At 40.7% G+C, this 25,506-nt stretch overlaps 1 protein-coding gene across 3 annotated transcripts in view; it reads right to left on the minus strand.

Moving 5' to 3' along the window:
* The window catches only part of usp43a (ubiquitin specific peptidase 43a), a 264,050-nt gene that overhangs the window by 47,280 nt on the left and 191,264 nt on the right, over positions 1-25,506 (minus strand). For all 3 annotated transcript variants that reach the window (XM_062026996.1, XM_062026994.1, XM_062026995.1), the window contains exons 9-11: positions 23,520-23,623; positions 5,834-5,911; positions 5,444-5,573 (exon numbers count right to left, since the gene is read on the minus strand). In XM_062026996.1, coding sequence (XP_061882980.1) covers positions 5,444-5,573; positions 5,834-5,911; positions 23,520-23,623 — 312 coding nt within the window. The remainder of the gene's footprint in view (positions 1-5,443; positions 5,574-5,833; positions 5,912-23,519; positions 23,624-25,506) is intronic.

Genomic DNA, 25,506 nt, shown 5'->3' on the forward strand with positions numbered 1-25,506 from the left:
ATGTCTGTGTAGATCAGGGGTGGGCAATTAATTTTTACCGGGGGCCGCATGAGCAACCCGAGCACTGCTGGAGGGCCACATCGACAATATTTCAATTAAAGGCCTACTGAAACCCACTACTACCGACCACGCAGTCTGATAGTTTATATATCAATGATGAAATCTTAACATTGCAACACATGCCAATACGGCCGGGTTAACTTATAAAGTGACATTTAAAACTTCCCGGGAAATATCTGGCTGAAACGTCGCGGTATGATGACGTATGCGCGTGACGAAGTCAGAGTAACGGAAGTTATGGTACCTGTAGAATCCTATACAAAAAGCTCTGTTTTCATTTCATAATTCCACAGTATTCTGGACATCTTTTGCAATTTGTTTAATGAACAATGAAGGCTGCAAAAAAGACAGTTGTAGGTGGGATTGGTGTATTAGCAGCGGACTACAGCAACACAACCAGGAGGACTTTGTTGGAGCGCTAGCCGCGCTAGCCGCGCTAGCCGCCGACCTCACCTTGACTTCCTACGTCTCCGGGCCGCCAAACGCATCGGGTGAAGTCCTTCGTCCTTCTGCCGATCGCTGGAACGCAGGTGAGCACGGGTGTTGATGAGTAGATGAGGGCTGGCTGGCGTAGGTGGAGAGCTAATGTTTTTAGCATAGCTCTGTGAGGTCCCGTTGCTAAGTTGCTAAGTTAGCTTCAATGCCGTCGTTAGCACAGCATTGTTAACCTTCGCCAGCCTGGAAAGCATTTACCGTGTATTTACATGTCCACGGTTTAATAGTATTGTTGATTTTCTATCTATCCTTCCAGTCAGGGGTTTATTTTTTTGTTTCATGATGCAGTTAAAGCACGATGCTATCACGTTAGCTCGTAGCTAAAGCATTTCGCCGATGTATTGTCGTGGAGATAAAAGGCACTGAATGTCCATTTTGCGTTCTCGACTCTCATTTTCAAGAGGATATAGTATCCGATGTGGTTTAAAATACAAATCCGTGATCCACAATAAAAAAAGGAGAGTGTGGAATCCAATGAGCCAGCTTGTACCTAAGTTACGGTCAGAGCGAAAAAAGATACGTCCATCACTGCCTCTCAAGTCGTTCACTGTAACGTTCCTCATCTACGAATCTTTCATCCTCGCTCAAATTAATGGGGTAATCATCACTTTCTCTGTCTTAATCTCTCACGCTCCATTGTAAACAATGGGGAATTGTGAGGAATACTAGCTCCTGTGACATCACGCTACTTCCGGTACAGGCAAGGCTTTTTTTTATCAGCGAGCAAAAGTTGCGAACTTTATCGTCGATTTTCTCTACTAAATCCTTTCAGCAAAAATATGGCAATATCGCGAAATGATCAAGTATGACACATAGAATGGATCTGCTATTCCAGTTTAAATAAAAAAAAATCATTTCAGTAGGCCTTTAAATTTTGCTTAATATTATTTTTGATATACTGTAAGATAAATAAATAATAATAATAATAATAATAATAATAATAATAATAATAATAATAATACTTTCATTTAACCTAACTTAACTTTATACCAAAAGCAGATGGCTTTTGATGGTTTTATTTTTAACACTGTCTTACACTACACTTCCTTAAGTATAATACAATGCAAAAATGCCAATTTCTGCACAGGGTTAATTTAAAGTTTATCCTGCATCCTCTTTAAAAGTCCAACATTTTTCCCCGTCAGATTTGGACAACCATCTGTTGTCACACCTGCCAGCTTGTCCCATTTCAGTCCTAACATGTCCAAACACGCATTTACCTATGTGAACAAGTCATTACCTGTGGTTGTCCCTTTTAATTGACTGCATGGCTGCCAGCTCCTCCGTAATTTGAAAGTCTGCAGTTATCCCACGTAAGAAGATGACCAGCTGGGCGGTGTCACGTACATCGCCCAGATCTCATCCAAAGCCAGCGAAAAACAGTCAAAGTCGGCCGTTCTGTTCTTCAGCTGAAGCTCCAAGTTTCAGGGCATATCAGCGCAACAGAGTCCAATAAGCACTCCTTAATAAACTCTCCGTCAGAAAACGCCTTATTTTTTTGTGGCGATTTTGTGAGAAATGACGAAACTTGTCCTGACGGCTGCATTCTGGGGGTGTGAAATTTGGCAAAAAGTCCTTGTTGGGTTTGCAGTTTTACCATCAACGCATTAGCCTCCCTTGCGCGCGCTTCATCGGACAGATTCCGGTATTTTTCCTCGTGCTTCGTCATGTAGTGGCGATTCAAATGATATTCTTTAAACACAGCAACATGTGTACCACAAATTAAGCACACGGCTTTACCTTTAATTTCTGTAAAGAAATACTTAGCAGCAATGTTCCCTCCAATTTTTCATGTGTGTGAGCAAACGCACAAACTCCCTGAGCATTCAGTGGAGCACATGTAAGCAACATCAGATGTGCACACTGTGGCCACACCAGCGTCACACCTGTCCCAAACCTGACATCATAACAATTTAAATGTTTTATTAAAATAATTTTCTGATATAAGTGATTTTGCCCTCTTACAATGACAATAACAAAAAAACATGTTTTTCATGACCTATGTGCTAGTATTGTATGTCTGGCTGCGGGTCCTGCCTTTAAAAGAAATGTTACCCCTTTCAGAGATTACTTTTAGTTCCTGTAACTTTCTGTCTGTAAAATACATCTTTTTATTAGCATTTATGAAATCTAGTGACAATATTTCAAGAATAATATCCTTAGATTAACATCCTTAATAAATGGCAGTAAAAATAAGCACACATCTGATTGTGGAGTCAGAGTGTTACAACCTGGCATTTACACAATGTGTGGCGTTGGGGTTGTCCGACTTTTTGTGTGGCCATAAACGCAGCACTGGCTAAGTGCCATGAGTGCGTGTGTTGGTGCAGGTGAGACAGAGCGAGCGGCTTCTTTTGATATGACTGATGACAAAGTTGGTTTAAGCCTGGTTTGTATGGCAGAAAATTACCAGTTTTTATAGATAAAAGTTTTTTTACTCATGTTTTTGGTGTGGTTACAAACAGTTTTGCTCAATAAAGTGATTGATGGAATTCCTGTCCGTAAAGTGTCTCGACAGACGATAATTGAACTGTGTTGACAAAGATTGTTTTATTCATTGGGGCCACTATTGTTATCACCTGTCACTCACAGAGTTGCATTGCAAAATCATACAGAATAAATTGTAATGTGTTTATTTTGTTTAAAGTTCAGGTGTGATTTTTGATTTCCTGCGCGGCATTAATTTGCTGTGCGCAGAGGACGCGTGAGCAGTGCGCAATTGCGCAGGCGCGCACCTTAGGGGGAACGTTGCTTGGCAGTCCATGTCTTGTTGAAAACACGCCATTCGTCATCAACTTTTCTCTTTTTAGCGTCTCATCACTTGTCGCTGAGCACCTTCACTCACAGGTTACACACGGACATACGCCCATAAATAACACTTTTCAAAATAAAAGCAGCACAGTTGTATTGCGCGCACGACATAGATGTTTTTTAAACTTTATTTTGTAATTTGTGACTGCATCTGTTCACATTCACTCACGCGCATACGTCCACACGGAAGTAATACAAATAACGCTTTTCAAAACAAAAGCAGCACCGTTGTATTGCACACTCGACATAGATACTTTTAAAAATGTATTTTGTAATTTATGATTGGCCTCACGCGGGACACGGACGCACAAAGGGCCGGATGTGGCCCGCGGGCCGCAGAATGCCCAGGTCTGATGTAGATCCACCCATGACATTTGTTTACATTTAGGAGCACTAGCTTGCTGTTAGCGGTTAGCTATTGTATCCTCCTACAGTGTGTAATGAAGCATGTTTGGCTATTCCTCCTCCGGCAGGGATGAAACTTGTGAGCAACATAGTTTATTTGTCACAATGGAGGCGATGATTAGTGATTTAGAAGTAGCTAAAACACTGCCGACTGCGGATGGACGTTAGCCGCTAGCTAGCTAACCATGTTTAAAAAAACACGCTTCAGTGTAAAAAGCTTCACCTTTGTCGTTTGTTTTCAAGACAAAATGCATCCGCTCTCCCTCTTATGTCTCCACAGTTTGTCTGCTTGTAAGTACACCGTGCGTATGCGTTGCCTAACATGCGAAGTGACAACGGCGCGCTGTCATGTCCGAAAAAAAAAAGTACCTGTATTTTTCAGAAGCAGTATAGTACCGTTTCTAATTCAATACCGCTGTACTTTATTAGTTTTGGTATACGGTACAGCCCTCGTCGCTTCTTATTTGGTATATTCGCTTAGTACTTATTTTTCTATTGCATAAACGTAAATGTGGTAAATGTGGTAAATAAACAATCATCTTTGTGATTAACACATGGTTTTATATAATTTGACAAGGTTGTAAACTGTAAGAAAGTTAGATAAAAATATTGAATACGATTAAAATTATTTCAGTGATAATATTTGGAGTGGGCTGTGTGTGGGCCCCTCTGTCAAAAAGGTTAAGAACCCCTGTTCTATAATATTATATCTGTAAAATACTGACGTTTTTTTTTGTGCATATAATCACGTTTCATTAAACATATATTAACGTTGTTGCCCTACGGGAAACTGGGTAACACATGGCACACTGACAAAGCTTAACCTATAGTTAGTATAACAATCTACAAGGTTAATAAAGTTGACTTCTCTTTCTTCCCCTCCATTTTTACTGCTTTCTTTTGTAATTTAAGTTATCATTACATATATGTATAGTTGCATTTGAAACAACTGTATTGTTGATAATAGAGGTAATTATTGTTATTATTCATTATCAATAGTGCTATTTCTATCGGTATTTGTATTGCTCCATTTGTAGTGTAATAATGTTCGTTGTCATTTCTGTGTTATTATTTATTTTCACTAACTGCTTCTTTGCTATCACTTTTACCATCATATTTGTACATATCCTATTTGCTGATGATGTTCTATTGTTGTTGTTGTTGTTATTGTTGTATTTGCTGTTGTTGTCTCTCTATCTTATCCCCCTCTTGTCCTTGCAATTTCCCCTCTGTCTTCCTTTTTTTCTCTTTCTATCCCCTCCTGCTCCGGCCCGGTTGCACCAAATAATAATATAAATACATTTAATAAAGTCAAATACAAATAAGGCAACAAGAAAAGTATAACACATTTCTCTTTTGTAAAGTAAGTTTGTACAGCCATCCACATCAACAATATTATTTGCCTGAGTAGCTGGATAGGACAAAAGGGAAAAAAATAATGTTGTTTTTTTGTGCGGAATGAAAACAATGAAAAATGACGCAGCAAAGTTAATGAAGAACCAACAGTAAAAGTCACTCCCACAAATTGTTGGCCATCACTCTACTGAGAATTATTACATCAAAGTAGGTTTGGGGAAAGAAGAGCTCCTTTGAAAGCCAATCAGGTAATAAAGCGGAAAAAAAAAACCCAGCAAGAAGGGTAAGAAACATGATGTTTGATGCTGGCTCTGACCTGCTCTTCTTTGGTATAGAGCTGGAAACATTGATCCAGAGTGCAGCTGTGTTGCTGCAGGTGCTGCTGCTGCTGGTTCCTCACACTCTCTGCATCTTGTACTACTTCCTCCTGGATACTGCCAAACAAACTGACACACACACACACACACACACACACACACACACACACACACACACACACACACACACACACACACACACACACACACACACACACACACACACACACACACACACACACACACACACACACACACACAGACTGTTTTAGTGTCACACTTGCACTCTGGCCGTTTGAAGGAAGCAAACTAAATGGTAACAAATGCATGCTGACAGCTGTAATAGTGTTGGTGCATGGCGTCCTACATCGCATTCACGCAGTGCTTACCAGTCTTTAAGCTTCTGCTCCCACTCAATTACAACCTTCACATGTGGAGGTCCCCCGGGGCCGCAAAATTTCAGGGCTCTAAAAGAGAACGACAGAATAAAGATCATGTCATTTTTTCCGACGGTAACACATTATACAAGTATGCCTTCAACAACCCATTTAAAGTTGTTGCTTTTTGGTAACATTGGTGTGTGTCGTACACACTGCTCCTGTTATTAATGATTAGTGTTGTGGTTTTTCACTTCATTTTCTTTAAAGGCCTACTGAAAGCCACTACTACCGACCACGCAGTCTGATAGTTTATATATCAATGATGACATCTTAACATTGCAACACATGCCAATACGGCCGGGTTAACTTATAAAGTGCAATTTTAAATCTGCCGCTAAATTTCCGGTTGAAAACGTCTATGTATGATGACGTATGCGCGTGACGTCAATCGTTGAAACGGAAGTATTCGGACACATTGTATCCAATACAAAAAGCTTGGTTTTCATCGCAAAATTCCACAGTATTCTGGACATCTGTGTTGGTGAATCTTTTGCAATTTGTTTAATGAACAATGGAGACTGCAAAGAAGAAAGCTGTAGGTGGGATCGGTGTATTAGCGGCTGGCTGCAGCAACACAACCAGGAGGACTTTGACTTGGATAGCAGACGCGCTATCCGACGCTAGCCGCCGACCGCACGGATGATCGGGTGAAGTCCTTCGTCGCTCCGTCGATCGCTGGAACGCAGGTGAGCACGGGTGTTGATGAGCAGATGAGGGCTGGCTGGCTTAGGTGTATAGCTAATGTTTTTAGCATAGCTCTGTGAGGTCCCGTTGCTAAGTTAGCTTCAATGGCGTCGTTAGCAACAGCATTGTTAAGCTTCGCCAGGCTGAAAAGCATTAACCGTGTAGTTACATGTCCATGGTTTAATAGTATTGTTGATTTTCTGTCTATCCTTCCAGTCAGGGGTTTATTTATTTTGTTTCTATCTGCAGTTAAGCCTGATGCTATCACGTTAGCTCCATAGCTAAAGTGCTTCGCCGATGTATTGTCATGGAGATAAAAGTCACTGTGAATGTCCATTTCGCGTTCTCGACTCTCATTTTCAAGAGGATATAGTATCCGAGGTGGTTTAAAATACAAATCCGTGATCCACAATAGAAAAAGGAGAAAGTGTGGAATCCAATGAGCAAGCTTTTACCTAAGTTACGGTCAGAGCGAAAAAAGATACACCCTAGCGTCCTGCACTACACTCTAGTCCTTCACTCTCATGTTCCTCATCCACAAATCTTTCATCCTCGCTCAAATAAATGGGGTAATCGTCGCTTTCTCGGTCCGAATCGCTCTCGCTGCTGGTGTAAAAAATGGGGAAATGTGAGGAGCCTTTTAAACTGTGACGTCACGCTACTTCCGGTACAGGCAAGGCTTTTTTTTTTTATCAGCGACCAAAAGTTGCGAACTTTATCGTCGATGTTCTCTACTAAATCCTTTCAGCAAAACAATGGCAATATCGCGAAATGATCAAGTATGACACATAGAATGGATCTGCTATCCCCGTTTAAATACAAACATTTCATTTCAGTAGGCCTTTAACCTATTTTTGTGACGAAAAGCAAAGTGATTTATTGAAACTTTTATTAGTAGATTGCACAGTACAGTACATATTCCGTACAATTGACCACTAAATGGTAACACCCGAATAAGTTTTTCAACTTGTTTAAGTCGGGGTCCACGTTAATCAATTCTTGGTACAAATATATACTATCAGCATATTACAGTTATCACACAAGTTAATCATCAGAGTATATACATTGAATTATTTACATTATTTTCAATCCGGGTGGTGGGATGTGGATGGGTGGGGGGTTGGGTTGATATCAGCACTTCAGTCATCAACAATTGCATCATCAGAGAAATGGACTAATTAAAACAAACTAAAAAACTATGGCGAAATGAACTGACGCTATCATTGACATATAGAAACGAGACAAAAATGTTTTGTCTAGTTTTTGACTCCCTCAGTTCCTGTTTTGAGCACCCCTGGTTTTGTGTTTTGGTTGCCATAGGTGCAGACTGTTTTCACCTGCCTCTGATTAGTGTTCGGAATGCTCACATGCTGCCGGGCACTAATCAGAAAGCTACGAATTCCTGTTTTTTGCCACAATCAGCCTGGTTTCCGTGTTTGCTTCCATGCAACACGTTACGTCTAAGTATTCTTGATTCCTGAGCTAAGCTTTACCATTTGTTTTCTGGTTTACATGCTAAGCTTTCTTGCTACCATGAATTGATTTAAACAAGTTGAAAAACTTATTCGGGTGTTACCATTTAGTGGTCAATTGTACGGAATATGTACTGAACTGTGCAATCTACTAATAAAAGTTTCAATCAATCAATCAATAGCTATTCCGTTAGCTTCCCCTGCTATAGGCACGCTTGTCTTGTTTATTTTTATACCCAGTCTGATTTATTAGACATTCAATCATTGTCCTACCTGCATGTTGCCTTTGGAGTTTATGTCTGCATGCTGGGAGAACAACCCACGCATAAACATACGACCCAACCGTAACAGACAGAAATTAAATCCGATTACCGTATTTTTCAGACTATAAAGCAGACTTAAAATTCTTTATTTTCTCAAAAATCGCCAGTGCGCCGAATGTACGTATTAATTGTGGTTGTGCTTGCTGACCTCAAAGCAGTAGAAAATGGACTATCAAACTACTTGTTCATTTACTGTTAATATCTACTTACTTACTTGTCACCGATTCTGTTCATAACTTTTATGGACAAAATTTCTAGGCGCAGTCAAGGCGTTGAGGGGATCTGGTTTGGTGGCTGCAGGATTAGGTCTCTGCTTTTTGCAGATGATGTGGTCCTGATGGCTTCATCTGGCCAAGATCTTCAGCTCTCGCTGGATCGGTCCGCAGCCGAGTGTGAAGCGACTGGGATGAGAATCAGCGCCGCCAAGTCCGAGTCCATGGTTCTCGCCCGGAAAAGGGTGGAGTGCCATCTCCGGGTTGGAGAGGAGATCTTGCCCCAAGTGGAGGAGTTCAAGTACCTCGGAGTCTTGTTCACGAGTGAGGGAAGAGTGGATCGTGAGATCGACAGGCGGATCGTTGCGGCGTCTTTAGTAATGCGGACGCTGTATCGATCCGTTGTGGTGAAGAAGGAGCTGAGCCGGAAGGCAAAGCTCTGAATTTACCGGTCGATCTACGTTCCCATCCTCACCTATGGTCATGAGCTTTGGGTTATGACCGAAAGGACAAGATCACGGGTACAAGCGGCCGAAATGAGTTTCCTCCGCCGGGTGATGGGGCTCTCCCTTAGAGATAGGGTGAGAAGCTCTGTCATCCAGGAGGAGCTCAAAGTAAAGCCACTGCTCCTCCACATCGAGAGGAGCCAGATGAGGTGGTTCGGGCATCTGGTCAGGATGCCACCCGAACGCCTCCCTAGGGAGGTGTTTCGGGCACGTCCGACCGGTAGGAGTCCACGGGGAAGACCCAGGACACGTTGGGAAGACTATCTCTCCCGGCTGGCCTGGGAACGCCTCGGGATCCCCCGGGAGGAGCTGGACGAAGTGGCTGGGGAGAGGGAAGTCTGGGCTTCCCTGCTTAGGCTGCTGCCCCCGCGACCCGACCTCAGATAAGCGGAAGAAGATGGATGGATGGATGGATCTACTTACTTTTCTATAATATGTTCTTTCTACACTTCTGTTGTTTGATACTTTACATACGTTTTTGGTATCAATCCAATACCAAGTAGTTACAGGATCATACATTGGTCATGATTAAAGTTCTCCTGTGTCCAGGCACACATTTCCAGAATTTGTAAACAATAAAAAAATGACAAAAGATTTTGTGATAATAAAAACTATTGATGTAATCATTGTATTATTGACTAGATACGGCTCTTGTTCTTGGTGTCGTTACAATCGATGTATGTATAGATCCACCCATTTGTTTACATTGAGGAGAGCTAGCTTGCTGTTAACCGTTAGCTATTGTATCCTCCTACGGTGTGAAGTGAAGCATGTTTAGCTATTCCTCGTCCTGCAGGGATGATATTTGTAAGAAACATACTTTATTTGTCGACATGGAGGTGAGGATTAGTGATTTAGATGTAGCTAAAACACTGCGACAGCGGATGAATTTTAGCCGCTAGCTAGCTATGTTTTCAAGCATCGCTCAAGCGGCACATTAGTGTTTATATTTTCACATTTATTGTTTGTTTTGAGGCCAAAATGCGTCCATTCTGCCTGTTATGTATCCACACTGTGTCTGCTTGTAAGTGCTTCGAACGTGTGCGTTGCCGAACATGCATCTCTGCTCGTATTACCAGCAATGTCACGGAAAAAATAAATAGTACTGGTATTTTTCAGAGGCACTATAGTACCGTTTGTAATTCATTAGTAACGGTATATCGTACAACCCTTGTGGGGACTATGACAAACTCTTTGCTTATGAGCCCAGGTCCTCATCAAAGATAGGAAACAATGACAAAGTATTTGGTTCAGTATGCACTACTTATGTACAGAAAAACTGAACAGCTGTCTGGCACTATTGACACGCGACTTGCTAATCCTGGCTGTTTAGGTCAAGACTATGGATGTCTAGGTATGGGACCTGGCCATGTATGTCATGGTGCACACAAAAAGGCTACTTCAGTTTTACATACACTGCAAAAACTGAAATCTAAGTAAGATTAAATATCTCAAATAAGGGTGATATTTGCTTATTTTCTGTCTGATAAGATACGTCTTCTCACTAAGCAGATTTTATGTTAGAGTGTTTTACTTGTTTTAAGTGTTTTGGTCCTAAATTATCTCAGTAAGACACAATCGTGTCTCATAATTAAAACAGATGACAGCCAAATGGACTTTGATGTTTTATTTTCAATTAAACAATTGAACATACGTACTCATATAGTAGTACAGTTGGCGCAGTGCAGCAAACAGACAGTTAATATTTAAACATTTAACATGTGACATTTCAAACCATTTTGAACAGAAATAGTTCATGCACATTCAGATAAATTCTTCAAAATTACAATTAAAAAAAATTTGGTCGGGGGCCGGGCAGTGTATATATATATATATATATATATATATATATATATATATATATATATATATATATATATATATATATATATATATATATATATATATATATATATATATATATATAGACTACCGTTCAACATTTTGGGGTCACATTGAAATGTCCTTATTTTTGAAGGAAAAGCACTGTACTTTTCAATGAAGATAACTTTAAACTAGTCTTAACTTTAAAGAAATACACTCTATACATTGCTAATGTGGTAAATAACTATTCTAGCTGCAAATGTCTGGTTTTTGGTGCAATATCTACATAGGTGTATAGAGGCCCATTTCCAGCAACTATCACTCCAGTGTTCTAATGGTACAATGTGTTTGCTCATTGGCTCAGAAGGCTAATTGATGATTAGAAAACCCTTGTGCAATCATGTTCACACATCTGAAAACAGTTTAGCTCGTTACAGAAGCTACAAAACTGAACTTCCTTTGAGCAGATTGAGTTTCTGGAGCATCACATTTGTGGGGTCAATTAAACGCTCAAAATGGCCAGAAAAAGAGAACTTTCATCTGAAACTCGACAGTCTATTCTTGTTCTTAGAAATGAAGGCTAGTCCACAAAATTGTTTGGGTGACCCCAAACTTTTGAACGGTAGTGTATATATATATATATATATATATATATATATATATATATATATATATATATATATATATATATATATATATATATATATATATATATATATTCCTTGCGCACTAATTGACTGAAAGAGCATGCACTTGGCATGATTATGTCATTTTATTGATGGGAAAATGCAAGAAATGTAATGCCAAGCGCATATCATTATGTCAAGATAATGGCACTAGCATTTACTTAATTTAAGAATATTTTTCAACATATTGAGAAAAAAGGTCTCATATTTGTTTTTTCTATCAAGAAAAGTGCACTTGTTATTAGTGAAAATACTCTTATTTTAAGGTATTTTTGGGTTCACTGAGGTTAGCCAAGTTTACTTGTTTTGGAAAGTCTTGACAAGCCAAATTTTCTTGTTCAATTGGCAGATAATTTTGCTTAGTTCAAGTAAAATGCCCCTAACTTTTGTATTTTTTTTTCTCGTTTTTGAACACTGACATTTTGCAGTGTAGAAAATGTAAAATATAAATGGTTCTATCTGCACTTCTATTAAAATGTAATGAACACGTATTCTTTTGTTATTTAGTTTTGGGCAATACTATAAATTTGGGTATGGATTCAATATGAAGTAGTTAGAGGGGCAGTATTGGTCATACCAAAGCTGATACAGATAATTCAAAACATTTGAGATCATTGATTGATTATATCTTTGATCATCAGACAAAAACACAGGCTGGTGGTATTCCAATATCAATTAAATATTTAAAAAAATGTCATACATTGGCTGTAATTTAAATCCTTTGGTTTTCCTGTGTCCAGGGACTTATACAGTGCGTTTGTAAACAATACAAACACAACATTTTTGAACGATAAATAATATCGATCGACCACATAGTGATAATAGCCTTACAATCTATTTGTATCGAACTGCCTACTTGTTTACATTCAAGAGCTCGAGGTTAGCAGTTAGCATACTCTCCTACAGTGTGTAGTGTTGCATGTTGAGCTATTGTTCGTCCTCCAGTGATACTACTACTTGTACAACTTAGTTAATTTGCTGCCATGGGGGCGAGGACTAAGAAGCGGCTTTGCACTGTATTAGGATAGTATTAAAAGCCCTATGGTTAGCCAAATGTACTGTATATCATTTATATTTACATTTATTTATATAATTAGAATATTTGAACATTATATTTGTGTTTAACATCAGTAGGTGTGTTTATTTTTTGACCATACCGCAATAGAGTCGTAACGTGGCCCTAACACCGTGGCAATATCGTACTGTGAGATTGCCATGCTACGTCCTAGTTCAGCCAGCCTGACATTGAGTCACAGCGATGGGCATCACTTGTCAAATCTACTTTGTTGGGCTCTTTGAAGAAATAGTTGGCAGCCCATTTGGGAACTTACCTTTGAACAAACTTCCATCATAAACGAGGGCGTGAGGTTACTTCTAAATTACGTTTTACTACAACTTCAGAGGAGAGCTTGTTTGGTTGTCTGTTTAACATGCCAGACTGTACTGCAAGTCAGGGTCAACGAGAGATATTGGTACACATCGCTGTGCTAATATCTTCATGCAGTGTTTCCTCAAAAGAATTGTACTATACACAAGAAGGCCAAGATAATGGTGCACTTTGCAGCCAAAAATATAAACCCACTAACAACTAAATAGATGGATAGGCTTTTATTCATCCCACAATGGGGAAATTGCAATAGAAAATACATATCGCACACTAACATTATGCATAAAACAAAACAAAAACACAATTTTAACACTCTTAGTGCACACCAAGAAAAGGCTGACAGTAATTGCGTAAGTGCGTTTTAAAATCTTAGGGCTATGGGTAGGAAGGACCTGCAGTAGCGCTCCTTCTGTGGATGTAACAGTCTAATGCTGAAGGGGTCACTCAGGGCCTCCACAGTGTCGTGCATGGGGTGAGAGACTTGGACATTATGGATGTCAACTATGTCAGCATTCTTCTGTCGGCCACCTCTTCAGTGCTGTCTAGTGGGCAGCCTAGGATGCAGTCAGCTTTCCTGATCAGTTTATTAGGTCTGTTCCTGTCTCTGACCGATGGCGACGGTGTAGAACACCGCAGACGCCGCCACAGTGTCGTAAAACGTGCGCAGTCGGGACCCGTGCACGAGACTTTGAACCTTATTGTACAGAGTGTTTTAAGACTATAAAAATGGGACCCATTACCTCCCTGCTTGGCACTCAGAATCTAGGGTTGGAATTGGGGGTTAAATCACCAAAAATGATTCCCGGGCGTGGCCACCGCTGCTGCTCACTGCTCCCCTCACCTCCCAGGGGGTGAGGGTGATGGGTCAAATGCATATGATAATCTCACCACACCTATTGTGTGTGTGACAATCATTGGTACTTTAATTGTGAGTCCGGTACAGTTTATTGTTATTTTTTATAACAAATGCATGTTAAAACAGTTAATCCGGTAAGTATTCACTGCACTTCACTTTTTCCACATTTTGTTATTCCACAATGGAACACATTTTTTTGTCCTCAAAATTCTACCCAAAATGACAATGTTTTAAAAACGTTTTTATTTAATTTTTTTTCATTTTGAAATTTTATTCAAAATAAAAAAAATAAAAAAATCACATGTACTTAAGTCTTCAAAGCCTTTGCTCAATACTTTGGTGATGCACCTTTGGCAGAAATCACAGCATCAAGTCTTTTTGAATACGATGCCACAAGCTCGGCACACCTATCTTTGGGCAGTTTCGCCCATTCCTCTTTACCGGTCTGTGATCATTTTAATTTAAAGGCCTACTGAAACCCACTACTACCGACCACGCAGTCTGATAGTTTATATATCAATGATGAAATCTTAACATTGCAACACATGCCAATACGGCCGGGTTAACTTATAAAGTGCAATTTTAAATTTCCCGGGAAACTTCCGCTTGAAAACATCTATGTATGATGACGTATGCGCGTGACGTCACGACGGCAACGGAAGTATTCGGACCCAATGTGTCACCATACAAACTGCTCTGTTTTCATCGAAAAATTCCACAGTATTCTGGACATCTGTGTTGGTGAATCTTTTGCAATTTGTTTAATGGACAATGGAGACTGCAAAGAAGAAAGTTGTAGGTGCGATCGGTGTATTAGCGGCGGACTACAGCAACACAACCAGGAGGTTGTGTTGTGTTTGAGATGGATAGCAGACGCGCTACCGTGAGTACAGCTTTGGCTTCCAAACATTTGATCGCTTGCCCGTACGTGCGTGTCGCTATGTGCATGTCACGTACGTAACTTTGGGGAAATATATGTTTCTTGCCGACTCTGATGGCGGCCGGGGTGTCGTCGAAAGCTACAACGCCCGCCGCCACTCCGTAGCTAAGTTAGCTTCAATTGTTAAACTTCGCCAAGCTGGAAATTATTAACCATGTATTTACATGTTCATGGTTTAATAGTATTGTTGATCTTCTGTCTATCTTTCCAGTCAGGGTTTTTTAAAATTGTGTTTCTATCTGTATTTGAGCCTGATGCTATCACGTTAGCTTCACCGATGTATTGTCGTGGAGATAAAAGTCACTGTGAATGTCCATTTCGCGTTCTCGACTCTCATTTTCAAGAGGATATAGTATCCGAGGTGGTTTAAAATACAAATCCGTGATCCACAATAGAAAAAGGAGAAAGTGTGGAATCCAATGAGACCTTGTACCTAAGTTACGGTCAGAGCGAAAAAATATACACCCTGCACTGCACTCTAATCCTTCACTCTAACGTTCCTCATCCACAAATCTTTCATCCTCGCTCAAATTAATGGGGTAATCGTCGCTTTCTCGGTCCGAATCTCTCTCGCTCCATTGTAAACAATGGGGAATTGTGAGGAATCCTTCGTCCTGCGACGTCACGCTACTTCCGGTATAGGCAAGGCTTTTTTTAATCAGCGACCAAAAGTTGCGAACTTTATCGTCGTTATACTAAATCCTTTCAGCAAAAATATGGCAATATCACGAAATGATCAAGTATGACACATAGAATGGATCTGCTATTCCCGTTTAAATAAAACATTTTCATTTCAGTAGGCCTTTAAAAAACGGTAATACTAACCGTGATTCATCATTAATATCGGTAACCGTTACACCCCGAGGGCAGTGGTTCTCAAACTGTAGTACGCTGGCTCCATCGAGTGGAAAGCCAAATAATCACTTGATTAACGTACAGTGTTTTTAACCTGTATTCAACACAGGTCAAACTACACTATATTGCCAAAAGTATTTGGCCACCTGCTTTGACTCACATATGAACTTGAAGTGCCATCCCATTCCTAACCCATAAGGTTCAATATGACGTCAGTCCACCTTTTGCAGCTATTACATCGTCAACTCTTCTGGGAAGGCTGTCCACAAGGTTGTGGAGTGTGTTCATAGGAATTTTCGACCATTCTTCCAAAAGCGCATTGGTGAGGTCACACACTGACGTTGGTCGAGAAGGCCTGGCTCTCAGTCTCCGTTCTAATTCATTTCAAAAGTGTTCTATCGGGTTCAGGTCAGGACTCTGTGCAGGCCAGTCAAGTTCATCCACACCAGACTCTGTCATCCATGTCTTTATGGACCTTGCTTTTTGCACTGGTGCACAGTCATGTTGGAAGAGGCCCGCTTGGACTTGGTGATGTATGGCTTAGATGCAGCTGTTCAGCCATGGAAACCCATTCCATGAAGCTCTCTGCGTACTGTACGTGGGCTAATTGGAAGGTCAAATGAAGTTTGGAGCTCTGTAGCCACTAACTGTGCAGAAAGTAGACGACCTCTTTGCACTATGCGCTTCAGCATCCGCTGACCCCTCTCTGTCAGTTTACGGGTGTACCCCTTCGTGGCTGAGATGCTGTTGTTCCCAAACTCTTCCATTTTATTATAATAAAGCCGACAGTTGACTTTGGAATATTTAGGAGCGAGGAAATTTCATGACTGGATTTGTTGCACAGGTGGCATCCTATGACAGTTCCACGCTGGAAATCACTGAGCTGAGAGCGGCCCATTCTTTCACAAATATTTGTAGAAACAGTCTCCATGCCTAAGTGCTTGATGTTATACACCTGTGGCCGGTCCAAGTGATTAGGACACCTGATTCTGATCATTTGGATGGGTGGCCAAATACCTTTGGCAATATAGTGTGTGTGTAATGTTGAAGTGGCCACAATAATACATATATTTATTAAAGAAAATATCTGCCTTGTTTTTAATTAATACTTAGGCCTACTACACTACTGTATTTTAATGTTGGTCAGCCAAGTTTTTTCTGAGGTGGTACTTAAAGTTTGAGAACCACTGCCCTAGGGTATATGTGTATATGCGATCATATTATAATCAGCTAAGCCGTGCGTACGTTTTCCTATCTAATGGAGAATCATCTAAAGTATTAGAAGGTATTTGCACAAAATATATTAGTTTCATTGATGTAGCAAAAATGAAGCAAACTGGGACCTTAAAACCGAGGTATGTGTCAAAACGTGATTATTGTGTACGGTTACACCCCTAATCCAGAATTTAGATCAGGGGTCTCAAACTCAATTTACCTGGGGGCCACAGGATGCAGAAACTGAGTAAGAAAATAGAAAATATTTCTTAAAAAAAATCTAACATGCACTTTTTAATGAATTCACCTTCTTTGAATGGCTATCCCGCCCTAGCAACATACTTGCCAACCCTCTCGATTTTTCCGGGAGACTCCCGAATTTCAGTGCCCCTCCCGACAATCTCCCGGGGCAACCATTCCCCCGAATTTGTCCCGATTTTCACCCGGACAATAATATTAAGGGTGTGCCGTGATAGCATTGCCTTTAACGTCCTCTACAACCTGTCGTCGCGTCCGCTTTTTCACCATACAGACAGCGTGCCGGCCCAGTCACATGTTGTGTGAGGCTTCAGCAGACACACGTAAGTGACTGCAAGACATACTTGATCAACAGCCATACAGGTCACACTGAGGGTGTCCGTATAAACAACTGTATCACTGTTACAAATATGCGCCACACTGTGAATCCACACCAAACAAGAATGACAAACACATTTCGGGAGAACATTCGCACCGTAAGACAACATAAACACAACAGAACAAATACCCAGAACACCTTGCAGCCCTAACTCTTTCGGGCTGCAATATACACCCCCGCTACCACCAAACCCCGCCCCCCCAACCGACGCACGGAGGGGGAAGGGGGGGTTGATGTGTTGGGGCGCAGGGTTGGGGGGGCGGGGTTTGGTGGTAGCGGGGGTGTATATTGCAGCCCGGAAGAGTTAGGGCTGCATGGGATTCTGGGTATTTGTTCTGTTGTGTTTATGTTGTGTTACGGTGCGGATGTTCTCCCAAAATGTGTTTGTCATTCTTGTTTGGTGTGGGCTCACAGTGTGGCACATATTTGTAACAGTGTTAAACTTGTTTATACGGCTACCCTCAGTGTGACCTGTGTGGCTGTTGATCAAGTATGTCTTGCCGTCACTTACGTGTGTGTACAGAAGCCAAATACAACATGTGACTGGGATGGCACGCTGTTTGTACAGGTTGTAGAGGGCGCTAAAAGCAGTGACATCACAGCACGCCCTTAATATTGTCGTTTGGGTGAAGACATTTGAGAGAATGGTTGCCCTGAAATTCGGGAGTCTCCCGGAAAAATCGGGAGGGTTGGCAAGTATGACGCTGTCAAGCGCCATTCATATAAAACTCGCGGGCCGCACTAACATTACATTTTCATATTAAGGGGCGGGCCGCAAAATAACGTCTCACGGGCCACAATTGGCCCGCGGGACGCATGTCTGAGACCCCTGATTTAGATAGTACCTTTTAAAAACGGTTAAACTTTCCCTAAGTTCAAATAGACATTAAAATAAGACAAAGTCTCAAACAGGAAACAGTCAATTTAAAATAACAAATACATAAAAGAAAGGAAACTAGACAGAGCTCATACAACTCATGCTGGTTTAAAATCGAAGGAGTAAAAACAAGTTTTAGGACGTTTTTTAAAAGTCATTAGAGCGAAACATCCTAATTACCAGAGGGAGATCGTTCCACAGCTTGGGAGCAGAGAAGGCGCGGTGCCTTCTGAATTTTTTAGTTTCTGAGACGACAAGGAGACATTTATCAAAGGACACCAGAGACTTTGTGGTGGTGTACATTTTTAAGAGGTCGGAAATATAACAAGGTGCTGATCCAATGGATAGTGCTGCAAGTCATCATTTAGAAAAGTTCAAGAACATATCGAATTAATTGGATTTAACTGTGCAAACACTTTAAAGGCCTACTGAAATCCACTACTACCGACCACGCAGTCTGATAGTTTATACATCAATGATGAAATCTTAACATTGCAACACATGCCAATACGGCCGGGTTAACTTATAAAGTGCAATTTTAAATTCCCCCCTAAACTTCCGGTTGAAAACGTCTATGTATGATGACGTATGCGCGTGACGACACGGATTGTGCGGAGGTATTGGGACACCATTGTGGCCAGCTATTAAGTCGTCTGTTTTCATCGCAAAATTCCACAGTATTCTGGACATCTGTGTTGGTGAATCTTTTGCAATTTGTTTAATGAACAATGGAGACTGCAAAGAAGAAAGCTGTAGGTGGGATCGGTGTATTAGCGGCTGGCTGCAGCAACACAACCAGGAGGACTTTGAGTTGGATAGCAGACGCGCTATCCGACGCTAGCCGCCGACCGCACCGATGATCGTGGTGAAGTCAGGTCAGAGCGAAAAAAGATACATCCTGGCGTCCTGCACTGCACTCTAATCCTTCACTCTCACTTTCCTCATCCACAAATCTTTCATCCTCGCTCAAATTAATGGGGTAATCGTCGCTTTCTCGGTCTGAATCGCTCTCGCTGCTGGTGGTCATGAGTGTAAACAATGTGCAGATGTGAGGCGCTCCACAACCTGTGACGTCACGCTACTTCCGGTACAGGCAAGGCTTTTTTATCAGCGACCAAAAGTTGCGAACTTTATCGTCGATGTTCTCTACTAAATCCTTTCAGCAAAACTATGGCAATATCGCGAAATGATCAAGTATGACACATAGAATGGACCTGCTATCCCCGTTTAAATGAGAAAATGTCATTTCAGTAGGCCTTTAACTCTAACTCAGCCTTTCCCCAAACTTCTTAATTACCCCAAACATATTCGAGTCCAGACGAGCCCTGAGGAGAACTCATCCTTTAAGACTTGCCTCATTAGGATGTTCAGAATCAAAGCTCTATATTGTCAGCGCACTGGTGTTTGAAAGGTAATTGGGAACAAGACAGACAACACAAGCTCAGCAGTAAACTCAACGTTTTCATTCTTTTCCGAAGAGATTTGTTCTTTTACAGATCAAAATAAAAAGCAGACTTTCCAGGAATTGTCCAGAAATGTAACCATTGTTGATGGATTTGTGCTCCAAACCAACGATTCTCAATTATTGGCTGCCAAAAGTGGGCCAGGGACTCTTTCAGTGGGTCATGGGTCTTTTCCTGGTGGTTTGGCTGCATTAAAATGAGTGATTAAATGCATTTTATTATTCATTACATCATGCTGCAAGAGAAATTAATGAATATTAATCATGGCTATAAGCTTGCATGCTCATAAACTAGCTTTTAGTGCTGTTATATGGACTTTTTAGCAATAGATAAATATAGTTACTATAACTCTATTACTGGGATAGGAAGTATACTGTACATATATTATGGTTGCACTTGCACACTGTCATTATATACTTAGGGTTAAATATACTTACAGTTGTGGTCAAAAGTTTACATACACTTGTAAAGAACATAATGTCATGGCTGTCTTGAGTTTCCAATAATTTGTACAACTCTTATTTTTTGTGATAGAGTGATTGGAGCACATACTTGTTGGTCACAAAAAACATTCATGAAATTTTGTTTTTTTTATGAATTAATTATGGGTCTACTGAAAATGTGACCAAATCTGCAGGGTCAAAAGTATACATACAGCAATGTTAATATTTGGTTACATGTCCCTTGGCAAGTTTCACTGGCAATATAGTGTATATCTATCCGCGAGAGTCTTGATACCAATTTCCTTGTCCACAAAGATGTTGTAGACCTCCACGTTTTTCCAAGTTCCCATCTGTTTTGTCATGTAGAATGACGTCTGGAGCGCAAGAAAGTTCGATATGTCTGAGAAATCCACCGACGAATAATCCTTGATATCACTCTGCAAATTTTGCCTGGTTGACCACCACTTATATTTACTTCCGGGAAGAAGTCATGTGACGGAATACAAGCAATTACATCGGAAGGGAAAAACTCAGATTGAGACAGTTCGCTCGGCCCCTTGGTATAATATGAAAATTACAGATGATAACATTAGCCGTATGATATTATGAGACGATATTGGCCTAAAAATGTGATATCGGATCATATCTGTATCGTTTGTTTAAGATGATAATTATCTCAACATGCCGTATCAAACTGCACCGTGCTCCACGCTTGCTTCAGGTATGTCCTTGACCCTGTTTGTCCTTTGGATTATAGAAACAAGTTTGTACCATGACAGTAAAGCTCTGGTCCTGTAAGGAGTGAGTTAAGTGTCTTCCTTCAATACTTTTCATCTCAGAGCACACCTCAGTCACTCGGAGTCACACGCAGCGTTTATGCAGCAAAATAATGGTACCAAGCGAGCCGCTGTACTGAAAAAAAACGACTCAAATATTCCCAGTGAACATGCAGACAAGACACTTCAAAGATGAGGCGAAAAAAAGAATATAGTAAAGACATGTCTATCTGTGACAGTGTCACGCCACGGCGTGCATATTTTACGCGTCCATGTCAGAACCAAATGACAAGGCCGTTATAAAACACATTATCCGTCAAGCATAGTGTCATAAACATGCTAAATTATGGCATTTATAACAGCTCTTTATAATGCTATGATTTGTTTCAGACATGCTTAACAAGTTACATCACATAGTTACATTTGCATTATTCAACATGTCCAAAAATATTTAATCCTACCTTTTCTCCATGTCTAATTCTGATCATTCTTTCACACCATAACTTTTAATGTTAGTTTACTTTTTGGAAAGAAAAAAATATATATAGCTCAAGTGAATAATAATTTTAATGATTATTGGTGAAAGTCTCATTATTGGTACCCGGAGATGGAATGATTGTGCAGCTGTGAATTCAGCATACGGGCACTAACGAGATATCTTCAAACACATAAGAACCACAAACAATCATCAGTACAAACACACTGTAGAACAGTACAATGCATATCCTACTTTAGGCTTAGGTCAGGCTGATTAGAAAAATACATACTAACCAAAAAATTAATAGAAGAAACAGTATTAATAGTAATAACAATGTTTTTAATCCAAAAATCGATTCTCACAAAAAAAAAATATATATATATATTTCAAATATTTATATACAGTCGTGGTCAAAAGTTTACATACACTTGTAAAGAACATAATGTCATGGCTGTCTTGACTTTCCAATAAATTCTACAACTCTTATTTTTTTGTGATAGAGTGATTGGAGCACATACTTGTTGGTCACAAAAAAACATTCATGAAGTTTGGTTCTTTTATGAATTTATTATGGGTCTACTGAAAATGTGACCAAATCTGCTGGGTCAAAAGTATACATACAGCAATGTTAATATTTGGTTACATGTCCCTTGGCAAGTTTCACTGCAATAAGGCGCTTTTGGTAGCCATCCACAAGCTTCTGGCAAGCTTCTGGTTGAGTTTTTGACCACTCCTCTTGACAAAATTGGTGCAGTTCAGCTAAATGTGTTGTTTTTCTGACATGGACTTGTTTCTTCAGCATTGTCCACATTTTTAAGTCAGGACTTTGGGAAGGCCAATGTGCCCTCATCTTTGCGCTCTGCTTGTCACACCTTGGGACGCGCCGGGCGCGTCTCCACCCTGCAGCAGCCGGCAGCTGCAATCATTCACCGGCAATCTGCGCACCTGCCGCTAATGAGAGGTCCTGCCTTCAAGAGCTTGCTCAGCCTGCTATCCTTGGCCTGAACGTAATCTTCTGTCGTGTACCCAGTCTGCCTTGTCCCCGCATCGACAAGCTGTGCGTCTCGTCAGCCATAGTTTTCTCTGCTTGCCGGACTTTCTCTGCTTGCCGGACTGCCTCTTCGAACTTCGACCCCCGCTTGGACACGGACCTCCTACGCCTCGCCATTCGCCCTGACCATCTGCCTGCCCCACGGACTGCCTTCATGCCTTGTTCCTCCTCTTGAGTCAACACTGGTAACACCCACTACAGCTAATCACACACACACACACACACACACACACACACACACACACACACACACACACACACACACACACACACACACACACACACACACACACACACACACACACACACACACACACACACACACACTCTTGGATTTCGTCACACACCATTCTATAGTTTATTAAATTATATTGTTAATTATTTATTATATTATATTGTTTATATATATAATAAATACATAGAGCAATATTGCCCCCTTGTGGTTCTGTGCCGTCACAACTCCCTCCTGTATACATAACACTCACCTTTTCTCCTCCAAACATATTGCTGGGTATGGTGGCCTAACAGCTCAATTTTTGTTTCATCTGACAACAAAACTTTCCTCCAGAAGGTCTTATCTTTGTCCATGTGATGCCAGATGAAACAAAAATTTAGCTGTTTGGCCACAATACCCAGCAATATGTTTGGAAAGGTGATATATAGAAATTATTGGAAACTCAAGACAACCATGACATTATGTTCTTTACAAGTGTATGTAAACGTTTGACCACGACTGTATTTAAAAAAAAATATACATACTTTATTAAAAAATTGATTCACAAAATTGATGAATCGAATTAGAATCCGAATGAATAAAAATCGCAGTTTCGATGTAAATCGACTTTTCTTAACACACCTGATATACATCATGTTCATGTGATGATTGTGTACAGTTTGTGCGTCGTTATATGTTGCGCTTGTACAGTTTTCGGGTGTGTAGCGACTCTTACCTGTCAACAGCAGTGTGGTGCAGAGGCTTTCCATCTTGGGGTGTCAGGTAGCTATAGGCAGCCGATCCTCCCACCACTCGAATTTTAAACAGCGCTCTTGTGTTCTGTAGGTGGATAGAGCTTCATTAGTCCTGCTGTGTTGCAGCACTATAAAAAGAATGTTTGTGTTAAGAGGCTGTGTGCAAGCACACGAGCAACATTCACTCAGCGTGTCAGTGCTTCTGGAATTATTTATTTACTTAGGTCTGGATATCACCACACCCTCACATATTATTTTTATTATTGTGATGCCGTTGTGAACACAAACAAGTAAAAGGTCGGACCACACTTTTGGGGGGGAATGTTGCCCATTATTTACGTCTTTCTGTTATCTGAATTGCTAAAAAACTGCTAGCAAGAGGCACAATGCAGTTAATGGGGAGTCATCTATTCCACCGATGAAGCCCCCTAAAAACATCCAAAAACCGCTGACAATAGTCCATTTACATGGCGTCACCTGCGGAGTAAACAAGCTACAATAGGGAAGGGATTCAAATGGCCCCATACCTGGATGGATCTTGTTAGAATAATTGTTTGTAAGTTATTGCTTAGGGGGGAAGCAAGATAAAGGTGTTCCTGTGTTCTTTCATGTATGGTAATCAACAGATAGATATTGTTCTAACCCAAGGACTTCAAAGCGGAGAGATGACAGGATCTGCCCAATTTCCAGGCAACCTCTTTTTGAAGTATTTTACGAACTCTTTTTGAACTATTTTATGGACCTCTTTTGGAACTATTTTACGAACTATTTTTGAACTGACCTTTTCTGTGAATTGTTTACGACCTTTTCTGTGAACTTTTTGTGACCTTTGTCCTTTGGAAACAGTGGTGGCCATGTGGTCGGGGAGGGTCCAAAATAAAAGAAGGAGGCATGCAATCTTTTGGCAGAGCGTGCTGAGATACTGTGCAAGGGTACAGTGTAGAGACGACTTTCCTCAATATTGAGTCCAAATTGAATTATGCCACTGTTTAATTCGTTGCCTCTTGTCTTGTTTAATAGATGTCATCAGTGTTTGAACCTGACAGATCCCACGTGAGAGGAAGGCGAGGGGTTAATCATTTTGTAATGCAGTCTGCTGAAAATGATGAAAAGTGCCACTCTACATAGCAACTGACGCTGTGGTCTAAGTTGGAATTGCCATGCAACACATTTTAAGACATTCAACACTGGTGAATGTTCCACTTTAGCCCACTGGTGGCTAAAGTGGATCATGCAACTCCCCCAATTCGTCACGTTTCATGTGTCAGGTAAACCGTGACAAATTGGGCCATTTGAATCCCCTTCCTACTAGGGTTGTACGGTATACCGGTATTAGTATAGTGCCATGATACTAATGAATCAGTGGCGTGCAGTCACTAGAGGCAGGGGAGGCACGGCCTCACCTGCCATCATGGAAAGAAAAAAAAAGTAAAAAGAAAAAAACAAACATTAAATTGTTATATGTATCCAGTGATTATACTAAAGTTATTTTCCATTTAACTTCACCAGTTTTAGATTATTTTTATTTTTATTTTCACATTTGCCGTTCAAATACTGAGAAGAGACGGTGCGGTGATCAGCAGCCAGTTGAGGCACGTCACTGCGTTGTGCCTCACCCTCAACATGGATTGTGCGCAAAGACTCGGCTAACTGCTGGCCTGCTGTGCTGTGAGACCATATTGCTATATGAATTATATTATACATTTCCATAGTTTAGTTAGCTGAGGTATTTAATGTACAGTGTATTTTGTCAACAACTGTATGTGTGTAACGTATTTTTAGTGCTGAGCGATCATAAAACTGCTGCCAAGACACACTGTGTGAGGCGCGTCTCATAACCCCGCCTCCTGGTCCCGGTTAACACTCCCGCCGCAGAATGCATCGCCCGACGGGATTGATTGATTGATTGATTGAGACTTTTATTAGTATGTTGCACAGTGAAGTACATATTCCGTACAATTGACCACT

Source organism: Entelurus aequoreus, linkage group LG18 (genome assembly GCF_033978785.1).
Source record: "Entelurus aequoreus isolate RoL-2023_Sb linkage group LG18, RoL_Eaeq_v1.1, whole genome shotgun sequence".
NCBI classification, from domain to species: Eukaryota; Metazoa; Chordata; class Actinopteri; order Syngnathiformes; family Syngnathidae; genus Entelurus; species Entelurus aequoreus.